At 37.1% G+C, this 18,322-nt stretch overlaps 1 protein-coding gene across 6 annotated transcripts in view; it reads left to right on the forward strand.

Moving 5' to 3' along the window:
* The window catches only part of LOC132124180 (netrin-G1-like), a 103,943-nt gene extending 91,097 nt beyond the window's left edge, over positions 1 to 12,846 (forward strand). For 2 of the 6 annotated variants that reach the window (XM_059535066.1, XM_059535068.1), the window contains exons 6-8: positions 4,857 to 5,024; positions 6,784 to 6,918; positions 11,274 to 12,846. In XM_059535066.1, the coding sequence (XP_059391049.1) occupies positions 4,857 to 5,024; positions 6,784 to 6,918; positions 11,274 to 11,512 (542 nt within the window). In that variant the 3' untranslated portion in view covers positions 11,513 to 12,846. Of the gene's footprint in view, positions 1 to 2,304; positions 2,350 to 3,319; positions 3,377 to 4,856; positions 5,025 to 6,783; positions 6,919 to 11,273 lie in introns of all 6 variants that reach the window. The other 4 variants (XM_059535072.1, XM_059535069.1, XM_059535070.1 and 1 more) reach the window with 4 other exon arrangements.
* The last annotated feature ends 5,476 nt before the right edge of the window (positions 12,847 to 18,322 follow it).

Raw genomic sequence — 18,322 nt, forward strand, 5'->3', positions numbered from 1 at the left:
ATATTTCCACATGCTTCACTTCTCCTGAGTTCAGGACAAATATACACATTTCCTTTTTAGATAGATTGGTATAATATATCATAGGTGCATGGAATAACATTACACAAATCAAATATCCAATAATGAACATTGGAATTTTTACAGGATTGAATGGAGTCTGATTTATACATAAAATACATTTTGATGTTACCAGTAAAAAAAAAATGCTCTAAAAGTTGCTCTTTTCATCAGAAATGTATGTCAATCCAAGTGGACACTCCCTTCTTCTCTCCTCACATGTGTTTTGTAATTGGCTGTATAGCATGGCCTGTGCTGTGCCATTTCAGCATGAGCTCACTCCATTATTTATTTCATACTTCATGCTACTGTACCATGAACATTCATTCACTGTCCTCATGGTGAATTTACACACCTCCATCCAGAAAGACACAAAGAGGAGACAATCACAATGCAACAAGGGTCTCAAACAGCTTGATGTTACTTTACTACTAAAACCATCCTCTGACCATCACTATAACAATTATAAACACAATTCTCTCTTCCATCACAAAACCATAGAGAGTGCTTGTAAAGAGTGTCCTTGAGGACAGATGTTATGCCCGAGACTGAAAAAGAAAACACTGCAGTTTCCTCAGAGTTGCTTGAGGGTAATTGAATTCTTTATTGACTTTTCCCAATTCTATTTCAAGTTTATTAAGCCTGCCAGTATTGCCTAATGTAGGCATTAGAGCAAAATTAATATTTTAAGATGAGATTTTGGCTGTACAGGATTGCATTTCATTACTAGGATGGCATTGATTAAAATATGTCACTTCTCATTTATCCCATTTTTTTTTTCCAAATATAAATCTTCCTAAGAAAATTATTAATGAATAATTCCTAACTAATTTCACTAACAAAAACATTAATGAAGAGCAGATGTGATGAGCATCACTGCTAATCTCTTGCTAATGAGGAACACATTTTATATCAATAATAAAGCTCTCAAAGAGAGATGAGAGCTTTATTTGTCCATCACTCTGAGGTCAGATTCCTTCTAAACTGATAGCGACTTGGTTGTCCATTGCTGCATGCTAACTCTTTGTGTCTCGCTGGGTAAGAAAATGAGAGAAAACATCCACGAAAAGGATTGTGAAAAAAAGTGTTTCTCCAAATGGATTAGTTTGCTGCATCCAAATGGTGCATTTATGTTTTTTATTTATTTATTTATTATTATTATTATACAAATAAAAACTAAAGGCTAAGAATTATTGGAAATAATTGTTCATAAAAAAAAGATAAATGTATTGATGAGATGATGCTGACAAACCAAGTACTAATCTAAAGAAAGAGAAGCACTTTATGATGTTGACAAACCATGAAATCACATTATCTTATTAATCTCAAACAAATTATTTGCTCTTCATCTTTAATTTTCTCATAAAATATTACTGGAGCTTGAACTGAAAACTGATAGTTAAGTTCACGGAATTCCCCAAATCACATGGACAAATAATAATTTCTCCCAATGTGATTGGACATAGAGGCCATTTCATAATGGGTCTTAAAGATGATTTATTCTGTCAGTAACCTGCGTTTGCATGCATTCCAAGTCCCCATCCACCATGCTATGACCCTGGTGAAAAAAAACAACAACATAAATTTCAAATTCATAGACATGTCCTCAATGGAATTCCTGCACCCTGTCCTCCTTTCACGTACCCACACACTGAGGTCAACCATGAAGCAGCACATAAGGGACTTAACCATGTTTGTGTTGTATGGATGGAGCATTTGGTTTGGTCCTCTCACTTTAGTGCTGCCTCTGACATTGACATGAGACTGCTCCATTCCCAGCCTTAACATTGTATGTAATTATGAGGATATTCCCATCAAATTTTCATTTCAATTGTTAGCTATTTTTTGTCATACAGAACAACACTTCAAATGAATCAATTTGATAAATTGAACAAGCAGCTCAAGCAACCATAATTACACATATACACAAAACCCAGTCTCACATGGCTTACCCGAAAGACTGATGCCATTTCTCTGCATCACTGTCAGTCTTCATTTCCATATATTAATATAGAGTAAGCCACAAAACACAGCTCAATTACATACAATCTCTAAAGATGATCTGTGATTGGTCTATTGGTTGCTTGTTCTCATCGAGCATAACAGCTCAACTTTATGAATGACCCATCTGGAGATGTGTGTAGCTGTTTATGTGTACATGAGTCCAGACTGGACCAGTCCTACTGCATCTAACGTCTGACAGCCACTGCATTTAATTAACACCTGATTTCTCCTGTATACATGCAGTTCGGCAGAACATTTCATCCCTAGGTGTCGCTAACCGAAATCAAGGTAGGGTCAATTTTTAACTTGGATACAGTTTCCCTTTATCTGTCTCACAGAACGATTTTTAGGCTGTAGTAAGAGTAAAAAAGATTCAGCAGAAGTTTGCTGACAGCTAGTCTTTTTTTTTGTATATTTGTTGTACTGAATCATTCCAGATGGACAAAAGTCTTCTTTTTGATTTTTCTCTTTCAAGTACCAGTTTCTGAAATGTCTGAAAGCTGTGAGATTTTTGAGCAATCAGCGTTTCTATGAAACAAGCTGAACAGCCATAAAGACACACACACAGATGATTTAAAGTGTTATGCCCTCCATTTTAATTAGACATGGTGCTCTCTCTTGGGCCCTCTCAATATTTTCTCAGACCTTATGGGGAGTTTTCATAGTTGTTTTAGGAAGACTGGTTCAAGGTTATCCCTTGTAGAGATGCCCAAAAAAGAAGCATCACACAAACAATGGTCCTCAATAAACAGTGTTTTTGATTGAATTGGGGGGTTGGAGCTTAGTAAAATACATAATGCTTACTGCCCCTGGTTTGTTTTGTTACTGCAAGATGAGCTGATAACTTTGGGATTGTTCTGAGCCCTGTTGTTCTGCTGCTGTGTCGGACTGGCAGCGGGACGTGGGGATCTAAGCCTTACGCACTCTTTCACAAGAAGTCTGGGAAGCTCAACTACACTAATGCCAGCTGAGCATTTTCTGCCAGCAATGCAGGCTTTTTCTTTTCTAAAGCCATCGAAAACTTTCAAACCACGACAGCTGCAAGGAATGGAATGTGCACTGTGCAAATTTGTGTTGTTTTTGTATCTTTTTTATTATTCATGGCAAAGTAACAGGATTTAAGTAGTCTAGATTCTTGTTTTATTTTCAACTTCATGCTTTTGGTATAGACAGTATGTAGTGTTCATATTATCATTAGGGTTTCTGTTGATTTAATATGTTTTTATTTGATTTTTTTTGTCTTTATTTTGTGTAATAGCTCCTCAAGTTGCTTTGTCAACCGTTCCTTCTTTACAAGTTGCAAACAGTAAGAAAGGTAGGAGGATTGATATACTCTTAATATTATGTTTCAGTGTATGTTGTCCGAATTACCCCCTTCACCATGCCCTGAATGAATCCAGAGTCCTGTACTTTCTGTACTTGCAGAACACCTACCCTTGATCCTACTATTCCCACTTTTCATAGTATCAAGATATACCAGTAAAAATATACTGGTTTTAGTGTATTTACTTAATGGTGTACTTTGTTGTATGATTAGCTCCATCCAGAATCATCATGGAAGCTCTGTACCAAATGTTTAGAGACACTTTCTTTGAAAATCGAGGACTTGATGAATCAGGAGGGAAGTGTTCAAATCGTGTTGACTTTGTCAGATTAACGGGTTATAGTGTTTCTCATCTGAGTGTGGAGGAGAACACTGAATCTGATAAAATTGGGCAGTGGCTCACATATGAGAAGCCTGTAAATTTTTTTGTTAAAGTGGGCCCTCTAAAACAATTTCCAGGCAGAATGATTGACATATCCAGGCAGCTTCAGAGATCGTTTTACTGGAGATATCTCTGTTTCACGTCCTTTAGTAAGTGGATGGGGAAAAATGCTGCAGAGGAGGCCTGACCTCAATCCAGATCTCGATAATGTGAAGCCCTCCATTTCTCCCAAATGCCCTGGAATCATCTCATGAGTGAAGGACATGGAGGCTTTATGAGCTTAACTCAATGTAAGAAAATTTGTCAGACCCGTTGGGTTGAGGGCACTGGCCAGTTGGTCCACCAAGTGTCCCTGGCAGGTCAGGTTAATGCCATCAGTTTGTTATGTTATGCCAAGAGCAGCATCCAAGCATAAAGATTCACTTCACTTTGAAAGTAGGACAGACTCCTTGTGAGTCCTGGATAAACATTGTTTGGTTTCTTTAGAGGCTATGGGGAAATAGATAGGAAGTTATTTCTTATTTGCTTGTGCTATTTCTCATTTTGGAGCTGACAGAATCAATACTGAAAAAAATGCTTTGTCTTTCATTTTTACGGCAGTAGTTTTGTGAAGAGGATAAAGTTTGTGTATCCGTCTTCGACCTGTGATGTTATATCGGGGGCATAGAAAATAGAAGCCTTTGTTTTATTCTCATGTTTAAAAGTTCCAGCTCCTTCACTACACCCTTCCATCATTTCTGTGAGACAACTCTACATGAGCAATAGAATATAAATACAGCGGATGTAAATTTCAAATTGCATGTGCACTAGCATTCTGCCGAGATTGAAAATTGCATCTGTTTGTGTTTAATTTCCGTGTAACATTCCTGTTTTTATTTTCCTCTTCATCCCTATGGTTTGCTCGAGGTGAACTCTCTAATAACAACACCGCTTCTCCATTCATCTTATGGTGATCTTACATCTAATACCGCTTCTGCTGTTTCAGACCATCTAAACCTTGCATGCCATGGTGCCCCTCTTCTGCAGCGCCGCAGCAACTCGCACACACTTACCCTAAACACAGCCACATCTCTCTCCCCTTTTTGCAAGACTGCGAATGTTTCAGTCACTCCAATCGCTGCAGTTACATCGAGGTGCTAAACACCGTCATTTGCGTGAGCTGTAAGCACAACACTAGAGGGCAGCACTGCCAGCTGTGCAAGCTTGGATACTACCGCAATGCCTCAGCAGAGCTGGACGATGAGAATGTTTGCATAGGTCAGTCCTCCAGCACTCCCATCCACCAACACAGCTTATCGCACATAACACCTCCCCCAAATCTGCCATCTGGCCTTCGGTTTTTTATTGCTCTATCATCCTCCATCTCTTCACTCCCTTCTCTGTGTCTGTCCATCCCTCTGTCGTCACCCGAGTCTGTGCGTCAGCAAAGTTGATCCACATCCCTCCAGTCTTTGACTACAAAATCAGCAAGTATGACATGATGATCCACAACAGGTAGGACAGGCGACAGTGTAGGGAAAAACAGTGTAATTTGTAATGTTTGTTACAAAGCTAAGAAAGGGAAATGAAGAAGGTAGAGCAGAGAACAAGAACAGACATTAAGAGAAAAAGAAAGCCAGACAGGAGTTATTGTGAGACAGAGGTGATGTCTGTCATCACACTTCCCCAGTAAGGTGCCTGGGAGGGCTGGCACCCACAGGAAAAGGCGCTTTGTGTTGCATATGTCACTCTCAGAAAGTAGAAGCAAGAGAAAGAAGAGAGCAAGAGAGGTGTCTGGGAGCAGATCACGACTTCTGTGACTTACACACAAATCTGTAGGTGTTACAGGTCACAGACTCTGACCTCCACCTCAACCTAGCAATATCTGTAGTCACAGGAGGGCTATAGAACTGTCAAAATATCTGAAAAGTACCTTGGAAGAGGTTTATGTTAGTATTTTAGCAAAGCATTAATAATTAATAAGCATTAATGTCTTCTACTCTGTAGCAAAACCTTAAGGCTATGTTCACACTTGTAAAGAGTTCTGTTGTGCTAGGCATCTAAAAACATTGATAAATTTATACTGAAAAGAAGGAGATTTTTAAAAAAGGAATGATTAGTTTCTTTAAAAACAAGTTTAAGAACAAACGTGCAACCAGAATGAGCAATCAGAAAAGCCATTACACATATAACCTTCAGCACCATAAGCAGGTTAATTGGCCAGATGCCTTTGGGTGATCCATGACCTGGAAAGTTACTGACATTGCCCAAAACTTATTGTCAACGTGAAATCAAAATTTACTATTTATTGGGACAAAATCAAGCCACATTGTCTTTTTTTTCTGATCAGTATCTTGTTTTACTCAGAAATGCACCATTAAAATGCATTGAAAATGCCACTTCATTTAGACTTTAACAAAATAGTCACCTTAAAAGACATTTTCTGTTGTATCAAAGGATTTAATAATGAGATATTTCTGAACAGAATCAGTGGACAACAATAGAATTGGTTAATCAGGAATCCTTCACCATGTGTCTGTCTGTCTGTTTCTCTTTCGTATGTTCCCTGTCCCTCATGCAACCCATTTATAATTTTTTTTCTTTTTACTACACTAAACTAAATATAGAAATATATTTTTGGAAAATTATTCAGAGTACACAGTGCAGTCATTCGGTAATAATCTACGCTTTTGCATTATTGGACTTGCAAGATGTTGAACATTCCCAAATATTCATTTTCCTTACTAAACTAAATGCCATTGTTTCCATTTTCCACCCTCACTCACCATCCCCAGCTGATGCTTCTCATTTTATTCCTTTGAAATGGTAGACGTGAAGTAAATATTCAGTTATACATGTTACAAATCTGTCCTTAGTAGACTAGCAATGTGCATGAAGGAGGCAGCAGAGGCCCATTTTGAGCAAAAATGCTTTTTGTGTAGAGGGACAGAGGGACTACTCATGAGCTGATCCGAGAGGCTGAAGACCACAGACCCCATCTCTCCACTGTGTGTATGTGTGTGTCTTGTTTCTACAGACTGTAATTGTAATCCCTTTGGCTCAGACACTGATCGCTGTAATGGCACAGGATATTGTAAATGTAAGGAGGGAGCGACAGGGGCTAAGTGCCATGAGTGTCTGCCAGGATATTTGTGGGACAATGGCTGTAAATGTAAGTAGAACCTCCACCAAACCTGCAGCTTCAGTCCCCTGCTCTCTTTTGCCTCTCTCATTCTCTTACCCCCCCTACCTTATTCTCTCTCTCTCTCTCTCTCTCTCTCTCTTTACTTTCTCTGTTTGCTGCTGCTTTTTTGGCTTACCCGGGAATGAGCAGCTTGGTTCGCTTACAGCACTTTGAAAAAAAGAAAAAAAAAACTTGGACTGACTTCCATTAAAGGCTCAGTCACACCTGTTATACTGCTTTGTTAGTAGTTTAACTGCAGAATTAATTTTGAAAGAATTATTATAATCATTTATTAGCATAGTTTTTATTAATAGTATTATTGTATAATTTTTTTCAAGCACAGAGATAAACCATACAAACAATCCTTGGGCACAATCCCATGCACATGAATTTGCGCAGATGAACACAAACAGTTGAGCTAATACTTGGAGTGAGCAGCACATTTGACGCCTGCACTGTTTTCTCTGGCTGTTTGCTGTTATGGCCACACTGTGATGGCTGGTTCTTCTCTCTTAGCTCCAAGCGCTGTGGTTGAAACAATCCGTAGGTCAAGTATTGATTTGTATTCTTCAATGGGCTTCCAGCAGCAAAGGTCAACATTTACAAAAGCCTCAAATATCTCAAAAGGACGTTGGCTGTAATAACGTGAGATGGACAGTCCAGTAAATGTGTGTATATTAAGTTCAATGCGGCTTTGAACCCAACACTACAAGGCAGGTTTAGTGTGAGAAGCAGAAATTCTCAACATCACACATGTCACAAGATTAAAGTAAACCCCAGAGTGTTTGGTGCAAATAGTGACAGGTGGCAAATGGACTCCCATTACTGTCTGTTTCTGAGAGATATATTGGAAAGAAATAAAGAGGTGTGACTCTTTAAACACATCCATCATTCACCAGCATGAAGATCCATTTCAGTCGATGGTATGCACTACGGTAAAGCACCATAACCACTTTCAGTTGATGTTGTCATCAACACAGACACTTTTTGTTAGATTTCCTAGACAAGAGATTAAAGTTTGTTGCATTCATTTGATTCAAAGTCCCAAAGGCCATAATGTGTGATAAATGTAATCTAAGGCTCATTTTCCTGATCCCGTCTGTCTGTCTATGCAGATTTCGGTATGCAATTAAAGCTCAAATCCTTCTTCAAATAAACCTTTTCTTCACAATGAACCATGCAGTCTACTGCTGTTCTCAATAAATATTATCCCTCTTATCAAAAGCAAACCCTATAAATTGCTCAATATATTCTCCTATTACAGTTTATTTACATGCATGGAAGTTAATTGTGAATGCAGAATTAGAGGTTGCGCACATTTTTCCTTCTTGTGAATGCACATGCTTTAAACATACAGACCTTCTGTTGCTCTCTTTAAATAGGTGCTTATATTTATTAGATGAAAATGCCTTCTCGTGCATGAGCACTAGAGAGTATGGCGTATGCTATAGAGGTTAAACTGTTTGTAGGACCAATAGCAAAGTAAATAGTTTCCATGCCCCCCTCGATTGGAAAGTAAAGGTGTTTGTTAGCACCCATAACAGCTATAAATCACTGACGTGGCTCTTCTTGCCTCAGCACCTTTTCCTGGTCATCAGGGGATATCAAACTGAGGAGACAGAAAGAATTGTACCATGGGGTGAACCAAAAAGACCCAGACTCTTGAGAGATACATTACCTGCAAAACTATGCCTCTTTTAAGTCTTTCTTCAGATCAAGAAAGAACACTCTTGCCAAAGGCCACAGTTGTGGAAAAGGCAATCGATCAATTTGCTCTCTTTCCCTCAAAGAAGAGGTGTTCTAAATCTCTTTCCACAGACACAGACTACTCATTACCTCTTCCTTCTGTACAATCTCCTTTTCTTGAACAGTTTGGTAAAAGGCAACATCGATGTCTCAATTGCAAACAGTCAATATGTCGTATACTCCTAAAGAATCACTTCATTTATAATATAATCTACATCTACTGTAGTCAAAATATGTTTTGGACAATATAGGAGATTTAAAATCTCCTATCCAGAACACTCAATCGATAAAGCCCCTTTAATAAGCAATACAGTTGTTTTTCATCTTTTGATTCATCATTTCTTTCCTAAAGGTCAGACTAGACATGCTCAGGGACAGCTGATGGTCATGTCATGACTACACCAATGTAAAACATGCACTATAAAAAAAAAAAAAAAACATTTTCTTTAAGTAAATACATTTTGTCTTGAATAAAGATTTTTAGCGTACATTTTACAAAAGATAAATTTTGAGTGAAAATTGTTTAAAAGTAAATTCTACACCATTTTTTTCAGTGTACTGTTCTTGTTAGATTCTCTTATTAAGAAAACGTCTAGATTAACTAATCTAATCTAGATAATATAATCTAAATCTAAATTCAACCTCAAGTATTTTATGGAGATTTCCACTGCATGGTACGGCATGGTACAGCTCAGTACGGTTCACTTTTGGGGGGGGTTTCCACTGGGTACAGTACCTGGTATCTGGTACTTTTTTAAGTAATACCTTGGTTGAGGTTCCAAGTGAACTGTACCATTACCAAAACGTGATGCGTTAACTATACTGACCACGGATTGGCCGGAGAGAATCACCATTACTTGCGTCACTGAACTTGAGACAAACACAAAAGAACCACTAGATTTAAATAAGCACAGTCAGCGATGGATCAAACGCAACTGTTTTGAAAAAGTTTTGTTGTCTGTTGCTGAGGCACAGACGTTCCTCTCATTGATAGCTGAGGAGCGGATCAAGCGAGAGCTTGATGGGGTGACGCAGAATGAAAAACTTTTTTTTTAGCAGTCTTGGCAGTAGAGGCCACACAAATATAACAACGTGAATAATCCCACCTACTCTAAAGCGGTACTAAACTGCAGTTGAAACACAAACTGTGCCGAGCTGAGCCGTGCTGTACTACTGAGCAGTGACGAGTTGTACCACACAGTGGAAAAGTGCAATTAGGGAGGGCAACTAGTACCTTGTTATAATAATGCCCATATATTTCTGTATATTGGGCATACATTCATTTAGCTTAATTCAATAAATAATTTACCTCATTTTAATTTTGCTGTAAATTAGTTTTACTATTATTATTAGCATCATTATCATTATTTAAAAAAAATTGTCAGTGAATATTAAACATTAAGAAATGAATGATTTGCCAGAAAATACTAATGAGACTAATACTAATTGAACACATTCAGTCTTTATGCATATTAATTACCGATAATTCAAATAGCTTGTTAATCTTGCAGGTACAGTTTATGCATCTTTTTTTGTAGTATGAGTCTGGGTTTTCACTAGGGAACAATTGATCTGCATCATAAAAAAAAACTCGGCAGTGATGAACAGAGGGAATTATGGACACATACAGGGGCTCATTTTTCCCTGACTCAACCATAAAGCCTGTACCCACACAGGAGATGGAGAGAGAGGAGCTGGAGACCATGTAGTTCTGCCAGCTCCCTCATCAGCCTGTTATGACTGGGAGAGTTACACCTCCTTTCTCTATCATCCAGCTCTTCCTGTCAGCTCACTCCATCCCAAAATAGCTCAATAACAGCCATTAAACAAATGCTGCAAAGCACAAGACCTCTCAGAAGCATTCCTCGAAAACTGATAGAGGCCGATGTTTGTGTGTTAGATGATTATTTTCCAATCAGCAGGATTACAGTGCTTTGATGAAGACGTGAGAGGCATGGCTTGTTCATCCGTTTTTATTTGTCTCTGTTGGTTTTGCTAGTTTGCGCTGGAATGTGTTTGCCTGAAGCTTGCTCAACAGCTTACGTCTGAGGTTTGGCCCTAGTGTCCCTGTTGATAAATATACTAATGCACGTGATACACCTGTGGGGTTTAATGTCGCCTTGGGATGCAGAATGCAAGTCATTGTCAGGGGTTTGGAGAAACCTCTTCTGTGTTAATGCTCTGGGTTAATGGCAGTGCTGAGGTCTCTGAAAGACTTTTTTTTCTTTTCTTTTTTATAAATATTTGGAGGTGACCGTTGAGCATGGATGTCTTTTTGAATTTTTTTTAAACAAATCAAGAGTTAATTTTTCTGTGAGAAAAAACTCTATCAATATTTTCCACTTAGGAATTTCTATTAATAATGATATTAAGTTTTCTGTTTGTGATTCATTTCAATCAATACTTTGCCTGCACTTTGTATTGACTCCTTCTGTCTATTTTCAGCATAAAATTAATATATGATATCTCAGGACAGAGCTCTATGTAATAATAGAATTGTTCATACTTGTTTGGGTTTAGCCTATGTGTGTGTGTGTGGGGGGGGGGGGGGGTGGATAGGTTGTCTTCTGCTTACCCTTTTCCTCTCAATGCCACAGCCCAGGTGTGCAACAATGAACTTCTGCGTTGCCAAAACGGCGGTGTGTGTGTCAACAATATCCGTTGTCAGTGTCCTCCGACATACACCGGCCTACTGTGTGAGAAACCGTGGTGTGAAAATGAGCCAGGCGGCTGCGGAGGGTCGGACTCAGGCCAGACTTACCTCCACCCCCCTGGGCTGATCCTGCTTATGCTGCTGTCTATCCTGGGTCCTGTTTTCCTCGTGGAGATCTGCTAGACCACAGTCCTTTGAGGGGCAGATCTCCAACTGTCCAGCTTCTTCTGTATGAGCAGCGCACCAGACCCACCGACACTCAGCCGGCCATGTGGAATGTGCCCAAATATCAAAGCGAAATTTCTGAGGATGACCGACAAAATACAATAAATAATACATCAATAAAAATAGTGTTTATAAAACTGATTCAATATAAAATCGAAAATTTAAACAAAGAAAAGATCAAAGTGTTATTTATAGAATTTACCTGAGCATATGCTTCATGAAGCAAATAAGAGGAAGTAGAGACGTGAACTAAGCCATAATAGATTCTCACTCCTCTAACAGAGCGAGAGAGTGACAGGGATTGAAGCGGACAAGACTCATCCCTTTCCTCCCTTTATCATCACGGCAACGGGAGCTGTGCCGCCTCTCACCTGAGCCATTCTGGGTATCATGTTGGCTGTAGACTGCTTTTGGCTATTGTGACACGGAGCGATGGAAAACTGTCCAGATTGTGTGAACTGGCAATTACAAAAAAAAGAAGTAATAATATGAAGAGATACTCAAGTAAAGAAACAAGCATTCTTTGCTGTCAGTGCATTGTGGATATAAGGAAATCTATTCAGACTGTCACATTTGATCTGCTTTCAAATTGAGCTCGTCCTGCCAACACGTCCCATCCATCCCTAGAAAATAGACTTTAGAGTGTCCTTTGTGTCAAAAGCCCCGTGCTTCCTTCGCCCTGTGCTTTTGTGAATGTTATTCTGTAACCCTTGATATATTTTTTTATATATATATGATTTTGGGGTTTTCCTTTCAGTCTGTGTGATTTTAGTCATACTCATGTGGCACACCCCCTTATCCTCCTAACAAATATGTCTAAAAAACCCATGACTTTGAAATGTGACAGACTGTTTGCTGAGGCCACGGTCAAAGATGTATGTTTTCACCCAAACAGATGAAGTGCTCAGACAGTCATCAGTGTATTTAATTTTTGTATTAATACAGAACTTATTTTCTTGACAGAGTAAAGATGTAGAACATATACTTTTTTGTATTATTGCTGAAATGTGTTTAAGGGCAGCATTTTAGTGCATTCAATCAAGGTGCATAATGAATCAAATATCTGATTATGTTCATCTGAAACTTTATTTCATTTACAGTTTTTTTTTCCCTTCAGTTGGATTGTGAAGTTTTCCTAAAGTATATTGGCAACGTGCTGGCATCAAAGAATATCAGTTTACATACAGTATATATACTGACTTGTAAAAAAGAAAATCACACCAAAGGACATTCTAAATGTTTTCTTGTTGCTTTAACACTGAGAAATTTAAGTGAATAAAACTTTAAAAGGACTTTAGGTTGCTGTGTTGTACTGTTTTATGTGTCTTTCATTGCAAAATTAAGAACCTAAATTGTCCCTGCAATGAAAGCGTGATAAATAATCGCATGTCTTTATATAACACATGCATATAAATTGCATACTTTGCAGAATAGTGGAAAATGCTTTAAGCCTCAGAATTTTCTGCTCTCCATTTATCTCAAATTCAATACAGTAATGATTTGTTTCAGTGTAACGCATTATCGGATGGGCAGAATTAAATATTAACAGCTATTGATGTCTGTTTGAGAGCCTGTTTCATGGAGTTGGTCTCGCCTGTGAGTAAACTGCCCATCTATTGCACAGGTTTGTTTTAAATAGAAAGTTTTACAGCCTTTTTCACAATTATAAAGTGTGTGACAACATGGGCCTGCTAAACGACTCATTTTGTAGGAGATGCTCCAGAAACATTTGTCTTTGTCTGCAGTGGTTCTTAGAAACTTTATACTAATGTATGAATCTTGTGTTTGTCTATTTTTATGTGTTTTTGTGTCTGCTTTGAAAACAAAATTAATGTTGATGAAGTAATATTGCACTTTTATGTTAGTTATGGACCAGTCCACATAATATTTCAGTTTGGAAATTCAGCATAAGTGACCAGATAATGGCACTTTGTCAGCTGTTTCTTCACATTAGAATGGCACTTTAAGAAATGGATGACAGTATTATTTACCAAAATGATGGTTGTTTTGAAAGATTCACTTCAGATTCAGCAGAAGTGATTTGGGCCAACCCAATATTTTACATCTTTATTGCAGAGAAATTATTAGCAATCACAGGTTACACTGATAAACAAATCATAAACTATTTCATTTTCAAAATACAGGTTTACAATACCATATATGTATATGCTCATACATACGTTTTTAACAGTATATGTATAGTGAGTTTTTTTATAATACATTTTGCAAATTTTTATATATTATATATGGAATAATTGCATTTATATAAGTGATAGAAAAGTTATTTTTGTTTTCAACCATGCAACCTAAGAAGGATCAACTGGTCCAGAGATGCTCTTGTAGTTGTTCTCTGGCTGAGAAAAATGGAGTTCACCCTGTGTACATTTGTGTCATATTCTTTCAGAGATGCAACGTTCCCTTTATCAAGGCAGAGATATGCAACACTGACAAAGAGAATAAACAATTTCAGTGCATCTATATACTCAGCAGATCCACTGTGTATTCAACAAATTCTTTGAACCAAGCCAACAAACAGGCTCAGCCAAAATCAGCTGCATAATTCCAGTCGTTCACTCCTATTTATAGGAGGAAAGATATTGCAGATTATTTTCTAAAAAGATCCAGTGAGCGTTTTTATTTCGTCATGTTTAATCACATTTATTTCAACTTGTCTTAAAGCGATGTGTCAAACTTCTTGCATCTGGAGACAATCTGCCCTTGAACAGGCAGCCTATTGATTTTTAAATCAGCTTTTCCATTTGTTAAGAAGTTCAGCTTCCATAAACATGATAATTTTTTACTTCAGGCACATCCAACTTTTTCATTGATAACAGGAATGAAAAACCGAGGATTCGTTTAACGTTGACCGTTTCAGGGTTTTGATTTATGGTTTCCTACTCAGGGTAAGACTCCCAAAGTTACACACACTTTTATCAGCTAATATCACAATAACAAGCATGGAAGTACTCAGACATTTCTGTTGCTAACGACTGCAGAATATGTTTCTGGAATGACCCATTTGATTAATAATGTCACAACAACACAGATGAAAAGTAAACCAAGGTTACCCAAAGAACTACCACTTAAACTCAGATGACCAACGGGCTTCAGTAAGATCATTATCCACCATTCAGCATTGCATCTTTCTTTTCTTCCCAGAACAAAAGCCCAAATTTGGCTCAGCATCTAAGTCCTTAATTCTCTTGGAGGAGTAATGGTGATATTGTTCACTCTGCCACTAATGGGAATATCTCTGCAAAAACATGGGCTTTCTAAAAGGAGAACACACTGCATTTAGTATTTGGCTGCAAGAAGACATTCTTTTGTAAGATTTGATGGAATGGAGAAGCTCAGCCCATTGTATGAAGAGAAAAACAAGGTGGATGTTTGCACGCTAAAGGTAGAATACATGAATGAAGTATAGCACTGGAGTGTATGCGAGTGCTGGAGAATCCTGAAGGTCAAACTATTGTGGAAATGTAAAAGGTCTTCAAGATTATTTGGCATGAAATTCATTTCAATAAAAAGAAAAAGTCATAAGAATGTACCCATCTGAGTAGAAGCACCAGCACAAAGAATAATATTAAACAACATTATAATAATACTTTTCTTGAAGTTCAAGAATCCCTACAGACCACAAGTGTGCAGTGTGGAATATGAAAAATTGAAACTTCATTCCTCATAACCTTTAATGTTTTTATACATAGGAGGCGATAAAAGGTGAGTAAAAAGAAATGGGAATCCAATTTTAGAGTCTATTACAGCATTCAGTGCTCACAATAATAAAATATCTTTCTAGTGGTAATATACATGTTTATCTCAAGAAGCTATCCAACAAAAAAATATGTATTTACTGTATGTAGGCTATATAAGACGATCAATAACACTGAACTGAACTCTGCAACAAAATTAACTGAACACTTAAACAATATTAAGGTAATATTATGTTTGTTTTATTTTTCATTCTGACGGCACCCATTCACTGCAGAGGATCAATTTGTGAGCAAGCGATGTAATGCTAAGTTTCTAAATCTTTTCTGATAAAGAAAAAAAACTAATCTATATCTTGAATGGCCTCAGATTAAGTAAATTTTGAGCTAATTTTTATTTTGTCTTAATTATGTCTTAACACTTTAGTCAATACCGATAACAGCGCAAGACGACACCACTTGTGTTAAAATACGACAAGAAGGTGTAATAAAAGAGACTTTAAAGTAGTGCCAGTAAAGTAGTTACTCAGATGAGTGGACTTATATGCAGCATTGCAATGGATGAAAATATGAGGAACATCTAATAACTAATTGCAGCGACTGACCAATCAGAATTGAGAGCCTTGTAATAATCAAATTTACAGTTACATTTAAAATAACACTAGGTCATTTTCTTCTTTCTATGATTTAATGCATATTTATATAGTGTTTTCATTACAGAAGAATTGTGGACCAAACAGTTTCTTCATTTGATCATCTAATTAATATAGCCCAGATTACTCCAGCACAACTTTATTAAGCCATCTATAGCCTCATGTGACTAATACATACAAATAAAAATAAAAACCTTTTCTGGCACGGACGAGTCCCTAGGGCAGAGGCAGGTGTATGACTGAAGATTATTCTTGCCATTTTCCAAGTTAGTTTTTCACACCACTCCAAAATACAAAACTCAGAGATCCAAATATACAAGAAGTATGTATTGCGCTCTCTCTCTCTCTCTCGCTCTCTCTCTCTCAGTGTCTCAGAGGTGCACACACACACATACTTACACCTTAGCAGTACTGCAAGCATATTTTCTCCGGCAGTGGGGAAATGGACTTCTTTTGCAGTATGGCCAAGATAAACTAAAGATATAATGCATTATTTAGACCTACGGCATGCCCTTTCCAGAGGTAGATAAGCAAGAATCTGAACACTAGACATTGCGGATGTAATTTCAATGGATCGACGCACACACACATACACACACACACACACACACACACACATGCTTTTGAATAACAATTCGGCTCAGGGTTAGGACTGAACAGTTTAATACTTGTCTCATTTGAGTAACTTCCTGTTTCACAGTCAACCTGGCAGCAATGTTTACAGAAAAAGGTGCACAAAGACATTGGCTCTACTGTATATTATGTTAGTAATTTCTTTTAGTACTTTTTGAAATTCAGCTTTTAAAAACTGAAAGTGCTTGTATTTTTTGGAAGTATTCCTATTAAAGATAGTGCTATTTCTGTTGTAAAGGATTAAACAGAAATGTACAATAGTGAGGCTCAATCACAAATCCAAATTCAATTAATAAAATCCATTGCTAGTACTTGATTTCCCCTCTAAAATGTCACTTGCTGGAGGATTAACTTCTTTTTTAAGGCATTACAAAAGGCTTTCGATAAACCTTTAAATTGATTGCAAATTAAAGCAATATTCCCAATGTTTACAAATATTTTAATTTGATTAATATGAAATGTTATATTTATAAATTCCCCAAAACATTTTTCATTTATTAGAAGTTAGTAATTGAATTTTCATTTAAAACTTGTTTTATTCACTGGGTATATGACAATAAACGCTTGAATCCTTGAATTTATGAAATCTTTAATATTTTAGGACAATGGGATATTGAATTGGGTTTTATTTGAAATGTAAGAAACCTGTATATATATATATATATATATATATATATATATATATATATATATATATATATATATATATATATATATATATATATATATGTTTATTTAATTTAACATTTAGTTGTACAGTTGTATTTAAATATGACCTTTCAGCAGGTTTATGTAGGACAGAGCAGTCCTGCTCATAAAGCTGAACTGATTGTCTTAAGAGCAGTAAATCAAAATGTAAATGCCATGTGTTGCACAAGCACAAAAATCCCCTTAGTTAATCCGAGGTCATCCGAGATCAGAGCCTCTCATCCTTCTACCTGTCCATCCCTCTGATCAGCAAATCCCACCACAGGCATCCACTCGGCTAATGAACATCTCACCACCATCCCTCTGCCCTCCCTGTAAAGTTTCTCTCCTCTTCACCATCTCCTTTGTTGATTTGACCAAAGTTGGATCTCTACAAAGTGAAGAAAAAAAGACATTCTAGGTCGAGGATATCAAGGATGGTCAAGTTAATGAATGACCACCAGATGTTCCTTATTAGGCTAATGCAGTCCTCCCTGCTTCTCTCAGGGGGAATGGCAGCTCTCACTAGTGGAGCACACGCAGAGATAAGACTTAAACTATATAAGCTGCAGCTGCTGTAGACCAGGGAAAACCTCCAGCCCAAATTTTATTTGGTGAATCACGTCACATTTTCATTTAAGATGGCTCAAATAATGCAACGTTACTGTAACCTGCTCCTGTGATTTGATGTACAAATGTTATCCCTGCGGACAAAATGCATGATTTTTTTTCTTTTTTTTACAAAAATCCTCTTTATATTGAAACAAAGAATCATTTAATTTTTTGTTTAAACATATACTGTATAAATATTGGATGTATTGGTAAAAAAAAAAAAAGAAATCAAATGAGATAATTATTTACATACACTAAGAGTACAGAACTATAATGTACACAGCATAACTCATGATTTGGTCTTGGACTAATTTGATGAGAAATGTTTTATAGAGTTTCTTATTAAGAGCCTGGCATATGCTATCAGAAACTGGAAAGAAAACTGGCATCATCCTTCAGAACAAGTCAAAAAGATACAGATCTTTCATACCTTTAGTCACACTTGGCACTGAATACGAGCCATGGGGAATATA

This window comes from Carassius carassius, chromosome 42 (assembly GCF_963082965.1).
Source record: "Carassius carassius chromosome 42, fCarCar2.1, whole genome shotgun sequence".
Lineage (NCBI taxonomy): Eukaryota > Metazoa > Chordata > Actinopteri > Cypriniformes > Cyprinidae > Carassius > Carassius carassius.